Genomic DNA, 9,024 nt, shown 5'->3' with positions numbered 1-9,024 from the left:
ATAATACAGAATTATTTTATTACATTTATCAGAAAGGGACCTTAACCAGCACATAGTACACACAAGGTTCCAGGGTATGTCTGAAGAAGGTGCAGGTAATGCCAAGTGACTTTTCATTCTGTTTGCCTCAGCACAGTCTGACTGATTGTATTGGTTTAGTGTTTAATCCATAGACCCTTGTGCAGTGCTTAGTATGAGTCATGTAACCATAGGTATGCAGCTCAGTATTGCATAATACACATCATCTACTGTGATTGGACCACCTACCATTTCGGCTTTTACTCTTCAGTGCTACACCAGTATAAGGTGTGCTAAGAAAAACATCATGTTACATCATGGAGGTTTGCAAGGCAAATGTCTCGCACAGGTTAAGATTGTAACCCTAACTCTAACCCTGATTTAGAGAAACAGTGAGATCCTGAGTGAGACACAGATGCTTTAGTTATGTTGCACACATACTCAGAGCACTGGCAGATATTGGTGGTCATTTGCCTAACACAATCATAAACAATGTAAAAAGCCTTACAACCACACAAGGTATGCAAAATAAAAACAGTAAATAAATAAATAAACAAACAATACATTGGATTTATAGGACACCTTTGGTAGAGCTCTGGAATATTTTACATTATTGAAAAAGAATAAAATAAAATATTCCCCCCCAGCCCCATAAACTATGTCAGCGATATTTAAAGTATATAGAGTCTGTGATAACAATAAGGACATAAAACGTTTTAAGAAATATAGACAGATGTGAGTAAAGAGTTTTTAAAAGTTATATATAGCTATAAACAGTCTGCACAATCTACACATCTTTTGTCAATATTGTTTAAATGTATATGTGTGTCCTACATGAATGCGTGAGAGTGGGTGCTTCACTATTTCCTGTATGTTTGCATTGCTAAAGGCCTTTTTTACCATATAGGGCTGTGGAGAGAAGGTGGTAGGCACGGAAAGGAGAAGAAGAACTGAAGAAAAATGAACACTCACATGTCTCAGCATGCACCCTGAGCTGCTGGGGCTAATGACTGGGACTTCAGTCAGAGATCCCTATCAAATCAACAGAGTTTGTGTGCTGATTTATTTGTGTGGACCTGAAATTGTGTATTTTTTTATTTGTGTACCTGCCTGTCATCTGGAGTCAGTCTATAAAATCTCACCAAGCCATTTTACTGCCTAGTGCTAACCTACTTTTACAATGAGCTAACAGATGGCTTACTCAGTATGTTTTTTTCAAGGTTTGATTTAAACCAATACATAGTGCAGCATGGTTAAAAGGATTAAATTAAGAAGAAGCTAGGAATAAGCTAATGAGCATATGAAATGTTTAGAGGGTTACACTGGGGACGTTAACGGGCATGTAAGTTCACATGTATATATGAGTTTATGGGAAAGTGTTATGTGTGTTTGTAGTATGTTTAAGGTGTGATACACAGTGTAACTCAACCTTTTGATGTTGAATCGTGTGCACTGGGTAGTTAGGGTTAGGGTTGTGTGGTTGATCATTCCTGTCATCAAATGCAGCATTTTCTCTTCCCTGCATTGTTAATGAAACACAAGGCTCAGTAGTTTGACTTGTGGGGGCACAGCACACATAATTTGTTTCACTTTCATTGAATGTTCTGCTGTACCAGGGTCTCTATTCCATTAGTACAGTAGTGTTCAGACATCCTCAAACCATTTGCAAGGAGGTACAGTTGGGTGAAAGTGAAACAGAGGCTCATCCTGCTGTGCATTATTTGCATGTAACACTGTGGGCATGTACAGTACTGCACAGGTTGTGGCTTTATCAGGCATGAGAGACTGAGACACTGTACATGACAGAGAACACACATGATGTGCCAACCTCTCCTTCAGATCTCAGAATAATTGCAATTGACTTCTAATTACTAGAAGGTTTCTAGACCAAATATAATAGATGCTGGGAGGGACCTTTTGCACAGACTGCAGCAGTATGTTGTGCACTGTCAGCAGGTGTGTAGACCAGAACATGCCCCACTAATCTGCTGTTATATTACAGACAAACAGGGAATCCTCTCTTCATAGAAACTCTCAGGACAGAGAGGTAATTAAGACTACACACAATAAGATGTTTAAATTCCATGTAAATCTTGTGCTTCAGTGAGTTCTAGACTGTTAGCTAGGCTATGTATAACACATTACTTTTCAAGACATGGTTTTAAAAAGAATCTATATTATATGCATAGAGTTAATTGAATATTTGTCATTAATTCTATATTATTTGTTATTTGTCTTAATTTTTAAGTGGTGTATATCGTTAAAAGATACAGAAGGCTCACGTTTGCTGAAAGTAGACAGCCATTGTATTGTTCGCAACCAATTATCACGCCCAGCTCGCAACTATCACGCCCAGCTCGCAACTGTAGCTCATGCCCTTAAAAGGCATTTTTTCATCGTCTGCCGTTTCAAGGCGCCGTAAAGAGCACGAATAATGAGGACAGGGCAACCGTCGAACTGCTTTATAAGCCTGCCCCCTTTTGGTGGAGCCACAGAACTGCATTAGGGAAGGAACGTTGGGGAGGAATAATTGATAAGATTTATTTACAAATTGGAATCCCCATAAACATATGGCCAAAGAAAGACAATATGTCTTGCTGTAAGGACGCTACCTTTCGGTATTTCTACAGATACGTTAAACCTTATATTTATATTTCTTTATTCAGTTAAAACCGTTTTGTGAAAAAATACTATAACTTTATAGTTATATAGTTATAACTTTAATATATTTATTCCTCCCACACGTAAATTCAATATAGCCTACTAGTGTTAGGTGTGTTATCTAAATACAATATACCTCCCACTAACATATAACTAAACATATACTCCCACAATATCTGCCACAAGTAAATACAATATAAATACAAAATAGTAAATACAATATACCAGGGTAGGTCATAACTATGTGGCGGTACTATATAATTTTTTATTCTGAATCTGAGGATAATAAATGACGTCCGAACACTTCAGCGGACGAATCATATAATTACCAAAGCAATTTGTTGGTTACCGTCACAATGCGCGACAGATCGCTTCTGTTCTTATTGGGCACCGTCACATTCCGCGACAGATCGCCGCTGTTCTTATTGGGTTTTCAGCAGTGACGCGTTTTACGAATCCGGAAGTGACTTTGTGTTTACATCACAGGATATGAAACAGATTTATTTGACTTAAAGACATTTATATTTACATTTACATTTATGGCATTTAGCAGACGCTCTTATCCAGAGCGACTTACAGAGCGACTTTATATACATTGACAAATACGTTTGACTGCTTGTTATATGCAGTGTTTACTATCTAGTTAACGAAATAATAGATTAGCTGTGCATATTTCTCGCGTTTCCCTGCGGAACAATGGGGAACGCAGACAGTGTTGTAGCACAGAAACGTCTGGACCGTTTTCCCCCAGATGAGCGACCCGTTATAGAGAAGGTCTTTGACAAACTTCAAGATGCTGGAAAGGCACTCGGAGGGAAGGTTTTGCTCATAGACACGCTCAAGGTTGAAAATAATTACAATGTATCTGGAGTTCTTGCACGATATGATGGCAGACTATCTTGCATTTATCATGCATTAACCCTGTCGAATACTACGAAAATTGATATGTAATGTGACCGGTAATATATTAACACTTAAAAGAAACAGCAATCGAAATACAAATGATCAATGCCAAATAACGATTCATGGGTCATTGCATTTTTGTACATTTCAGGGGTGGTCACTTCTGAAAATTTGATCTTTGATTTGATCATTTTAAATCATATATTTATTAGCTACAGGTTATAAACTATCAAAAAGTTTGATTCGTCAAGCTCAGATATGGAAGCAGTTTTTTCCTTATTAGATGTAAATTGGTATGCAGTAACAGGGTTGCGACTAACAGGGTTGAAAATTTAGGCTAAGTTGTGGTCTACCCCAGGAACAGAAGCTCACTGTAAGATTTTGCTATATATACAAGATCAAGGACAAATATGGTTAGGCTATATAAGTATATAAAGTAAATTTTGACTCTACTCAATATTAGTCTTACAATATGAGGAACAGTGTTGCATTCACTGTGACACAACTTGGACAAACATATTTGGAAAAAAACCTTGAAAATTGTTAGAGCACTTACCATTTTTCTTGCAATGTGGGCAGGAAATGTCCTTGTGATGCAAATTCCTTTGTGCCAGTACACAAATATTTTTAACCCTTTCTCTGCCAGATAAAATTCCTTATGGTAACAGGGCTGCGTGCATGTTGTGGGACACAACTTAATAGTGTAAAAACTGTGACATGCAATACAATGCAGACCAAAGAAGTTGTTTTCATAAGTAAAGGAGATGCATTTCAACAATATACAAGAGGAAGTAATTTATTTAGAGCTTATCTTAATTGTTAAATTTGGCAAAGGAGTTGGTCACCCAATGTGTGGGACAAGAGAAAACTGCAATTTTTTGAGGTGGTCCAAAGGTATTCGGTCTTTTGAATAATATATAAGGCGCTTATTTTCCACCAAATTTTACAGTTTGTCTTATAACAAGTACATTGTTTAAAAAAAGTCATTTAGATATTTTGGATATGTACATTTGAAAATGAAGTGGTGGGACAGGAAATGTACCAAAATCCTGGAATGACCCTCATGTCTTATAACACAGGTAACGATGGGTAAAATGGTCCCAGAATCAATGATTTTAAGAGTCTTTGAGGGACTGTGTTGTATTGACCCTGGAGTGCCACTGCCACCTGGTGGTGGGGTGTGTCGAGAGCAGTTAGTCATCTTCCTGGCAGATACTCTTCGAGGAACAGCAGAGGAGCGGGCGCCGCTTGTTATGGCGATGTCATACGGGACAAAGATGATGGCTACCACTGATCAAATTAAAGCGGTAATTATCTTCTACTGATTCAAAAGATAGTCCTAGCAACGTTGAGTGGACTACGTACGACTCACCAGATCAAAGCTATCTTTAGCTTGGATGGGCGATTTAGGGCTGATGAGTTGACTAGGATAGAATCACTTGGCAAATAACTTCAGACTAATGCCCATTGTGCCCATCGTTCTAGCTTATCTTATGGAGCAGTTAGCCTGGTGTTCTCTTCTGAATGCATGGTTTACTGGCTGGAATAAACACAAACAATAAACATATTTAGGTTTCAGTGTTAATAGTCAAGAGTGTCAAGAGTTCATGCTAACTAAAAACTCACTTTTCCTTCAGTTCTTAGAAGACTTAATTTCAGCTGTAGTTCAGACTCTGACATACAAGGGGCACCTACGAGGCTGGAGCATAGATCGCATGGGTGATGCTGCCCAAGGAGCAAGTTTGTTGGCTGAGCAGCTGAGCTCAGAGTTGAAACCTTCAGGTTAGTGATGAAACTCTGAACATTTTAGTCAAGCACCTGATTGAAGAGTTGAAATCCAAATGCAGAATTTTTTTTTATTTTTATTCAAATCTGCAAATGTAAAGTCATGGCCAAAAGTTTTGAGAATGACAAATATATTTTTACATGATCTGCTGCCCTCTGGTTGTTGTGGGTTTGTCAGATGTTTTTATTGCATACAGAAATATAATTGCACTCATATGAGTAACAAAAGCCTTTATTGTTAATGCAGCAAGTCAATATTTGCAGTGTTGACCCTTCTTCAGGACCTCTGCAATTCTCCCTGGCATGCTCTCAATCAACTTCTGGACCAAATCCTGACTGACAGCAGTCCATTCTTGCACAATCAATGCTTGCATTTTGTCAGAATGTGTAGGTTTTTGTTTGTCTTGATTGACCACAAGTTCTCAATGGGATTAAGATCTGGGGAGTTTCCAGGCCATGGACCCAAAATCTCTTTTGTTCCCTGAGCCATTTAGTTATCACCTTTGCTTTATGGCAAGGTGCTCAATCATGCTGGAAAAAGCATTGTTGATCACCAAACTGCTTTTGGATGGTTGGGAGAAGTTGCTCTCGGAGGACATTCTGGTACCATTTTTTATTCATGGCTGTTTTTTTAGGCAAGACTGAGAGAGAGCCGATTCCCTTGACTGAGAAGCAACCCCACACATGAATGGTTTCAGGATGCTTTACAGTTGGCATGAGACAAGACTGGTGGTAGCACTCACCTCGTCTTCTCCAAACAAGCCGTTTTCCAGATGTCCCAAACAATCGGAAAGGGGATTCATCAGAAAAAATGACTTTACCCCAGTCCTCAGCAGTCCACGCCCTGTACCTTTTGCAGAATATCAGTCTGTCCCTGATGTTTTTTCTGGAGAAAAGTGGCTTCTTTGCTGCCCTCCTTGAGACCAGGCCTTGCTCCAAGAGTCTCCACCTCACAGTGCGTGGAGATGCACTCACACCTGCCTGCTGCCATTCCTGAGCAAGCTCTGCACTGCTGGTAGCCCGATCCCACAGCTGAAACACTTTTAAGAGACGGTCCTGGCGCTTGCTGGTCTTCTTGGGTGCCCTGGAGCTTTTTTGGCAACAATGGAACCTCTCTCCTTGACGTTCTTGATGATGCGATAGATTTTTGACTGAGGTGCAATCTTTCTAGCTGCGATACTCTTCCCTGTTAGGCCATTTTTGTGCAGTGCAATGATGACTGCACGTGTTTCTTTAGAGATAACCATGGTTAACAGAAGAGAGAATGATGCCAAGCACCAGCCGCCTTTTATAGTGTCCAGTGGTGTCAGTCTTACTTAATCATGACAGACTGATCTCCAGCCGTGTTCTCATCAACACCCACACCTGTGTTAATGGAGCAATCACTGAAACAATCTTAGCTAGTCCTTTTAAGGCAGGGCTGCAATGAAGTTGAAATGTGTTTTGGGGGATAAAGTTTATGCAAATTTGGGGGAGTATATGCAAATTGCCATTTTAAAAACTGAAGCAGTAGACTTTGTAAAAATTAATATTTGTATAATTCTCAAAACTTTTGGCCATGACTGTACACTTTGCATCAGAATGATGCATTTTAAAATAATTTTACATTTGCAGATAGCGGTAATGCATATACATTTATGAATCTTCCAAATCATATTTCTATTTCTCTGTACATCTGAGTATCTGATTGATTCTTCATTTTTTCTCCTGCAGATGAAAATGTATGTGATGTTGCTTGTTTAGAGCAATGGCTATTACGAGTCTCAGGTGTAGCTGCATTCTTGGAGCTACTGATTGGTGAGGCTCTTGAGGTTGGGTTGACCTCACGTCCAGCGCCCACTCTGCTCCCGCTGTGTGGAGATGCTCCCTGGACCAGCCTACACAGTCTGCTGGATCTACCACTGCTTATGTTCCTGATCCCCCAGCTGCCTGCAGGAGACCGTGCACCTTGGACATTGTTGTTCTCTACAAGTGTACATGGGGAGAGTTTTACCCGCCTGGTTGGCAACTGCAAAGGTCGCGGCCCATCCGTCTTGCTGGTGAAGGACACCAAGGGGCACATTTTTGGAGGCTTTGCTTCTCAAAGCTGGGAGATCAAACCTCAGTTTCAGGGTGAGTAAAAATAAGAGATTAAAAGTGTATTCACTGTCTGGCTTTGTTCTTCTGACCTCTTGCTGTATAGGTCTTCTAGATCTTTTTCCATCTTTTTTTGACCAGGTGATTCCAGGTGCTTTCTGTTCTCTGTGTACCCATCTATGCGAGTGTTCACATGCACAGGATATAACCAACACTACATGTATCTGAACCAGGGTCAACAGACTATGCCTAATGGTCTGGTGAGAGTTGATTTATGTCTATTCAGCAGTTCACTAATGTGTAATACATTTTGATGTATTAGGCCTCATTGGTGATATTCAGCAAATCTAGGGTCTCGTTCAAACAATGTCATTCCTTACTGCATCGTCTCAGGGTATGGGTGGCCAGCACGGGTACTTTGGCCTCTGGCTGGACTGTGATTTTGGCCGTGGTCATAGCAGAGCTCGTCCACGCTGCACCACGTATGGTAGCCCCCAGCTTTCTGGGGATGAGGACTTCACACTAGACACAGTAGAGGTGTGGGGCACTGGCCTGCCCCCTGAGGAACAGGAACAGGTCAGTGGCCTGCCTACAGTACCACGCGTGTACCATTACTTTGGTCCATTCCTTTCTGCTGAGTGCCCTTCTCCGGTGGTTTGTCCTTTGCAGATGCTACACATTATGTTGGTCTGATTTGTCTTTGTCATTCATTTAACTCTTCCACATTTAACATTTTTAGTAGTATCCAGTGTTCATTTGACCTTTCAGCTAACATGTATACCACTGTGGGCTAATTGAATCTAATTATGTAGTTTGTGGCAGTAAACACACTAAATGAGGGACACTAAACATTAGCACTTCTGTGTTTGAGACACAGGGCGAGAATAAGAAGAGCGTTCTGGATGTAGATCCTGAGGCACAGGCCCTGCTGGAGATGACTGGGAAGCGCTTGCACAGCCAAGGGTTCAGAGAACCTGAAGATGATGGTTGAGAAGGAGCAGATGAAGAAACAGCACAAAGATCACAATGAACAGTAAACTGACCAGTAGTTTGGAGATCAAACCCTTCGGATCCTTGTTTGTTTGTTGCAGATCTTATGTTTTGCACAATTTAATCATTTCCGTAACCCAGTGTTATGAACAAATCTGTGTTTGAAATTATACAGCCGTTGAATCAAGCTTTACCATTAAATATGTAGTCATGGGAGACAGTCATGTTGCTTTACAAAGGAGTGGAGCTGGTTTCCTACTGCGAAGGACTGCAGAAGACTTAAGTCAAAGTGTGAACTACACATAAGTTACTGACAATTGAATAACGTGTTAATAAATAAAGCATTTATCTCCAACGAGGAAGCGTAATGCAGAAATGTGTTCTGTGTGAAGAGGTGTTAAGTTGATTAAAGGTAAATCATTCGATAATGGTAACTGCATCTCTTTGCATCAGGCGTTTTACATTTTGGTGTCTGGATAGAAATAATATTAACGCGGCATCAACGTCAGCAGTACACACATGCGCTATCGTTTACTGCAGTAGGATGATATTTATCTTGAAATGTCACGACTCAACGTCTGAACGTGACTA

The 9,024-nt window shown here is 40.2% G+C and overlaps 1 protein-coding gene and 1 long non-coding RNA gene across 3 annotated transcripts; one reads left to right on the top strand and one right to left on the bottom strand.

Annotated features, from left to right (window-relative positions):
• Positions 1 to 2,382, bottom strand: LOC143497863 (uncharacterized). Its single transcript, XR_013125908.1, has 3 exons — positions 2,301 to 2,382; positions 1,448 to 1,537; positions 1 to 1,050 (listed from the first exon to the last, which is right to left on the bottom strand). It is a non-coding gene; the product is annotated as an uncharacterized LOC143497863 (long non-coding RNA).
• meak7 (MTOR associated protein, eak-7 homolog) lies at positions 1,943 to 8,789 on the top strand. 2 transcript variants are annotated; one of them, XM_076993463.1, is made up of 7 exons: positions 1,943 to 2,065; positions 4,662 to 4,889; positions 5,220 to 5,364; positions 7,081 to 7,479; positions 7,585 to 7,703; positions 7,837 to 8,019; positions 8,321 to 8,789. In XM_076993463.1, exons 2-7 carry the CDS (start codon positions 4,668 to 4,670, stop codon positions 8,432 to 8,434), a joined length of 1,182 nt encoding a protein of 393 aa, XP_076849578.1. In that variant the 5' UTR covers positions 1,943 to 2,065; positions 4,662 to 4,667; the 3' UTR covers positions 8,435 to 8,789. The 2 variants fall into 2 exon arrangements, with proteins under 2 accessions (XP_076849578.1, XP_076849573.1); XM_076993458.1 differs by lacking the exon at positions 1,943 to 2,065 and adding an exon at positions 3,125 to 3,522.
• The last annotated feature ends 235 nt before the right edge of the window (positions 8,790 to 9,024 follow it).

This window comes from Brachyhypopomus gauderio, chromosome 2, assembly GCF_052324685.1.
Source record: "Brachyhypopomus gauderio isolate BG-103 chromosome 2, BGAUD_0.2, whole genome shotgun sequence".
In the NCBI taxonomy this organism is placed as follows: Eukaryota; Metazoa; Chordata; class Actinopteri; order Gymnotiformes; family Hypopomidae; genus Brachyhypopomus; species Brachyhypopomus gauderio.
The sequence above is the reverse complement of the archived record's forward strand: the minus strand, read 5'-3'. Positions and strand labels throughout refer to the sequence as shown.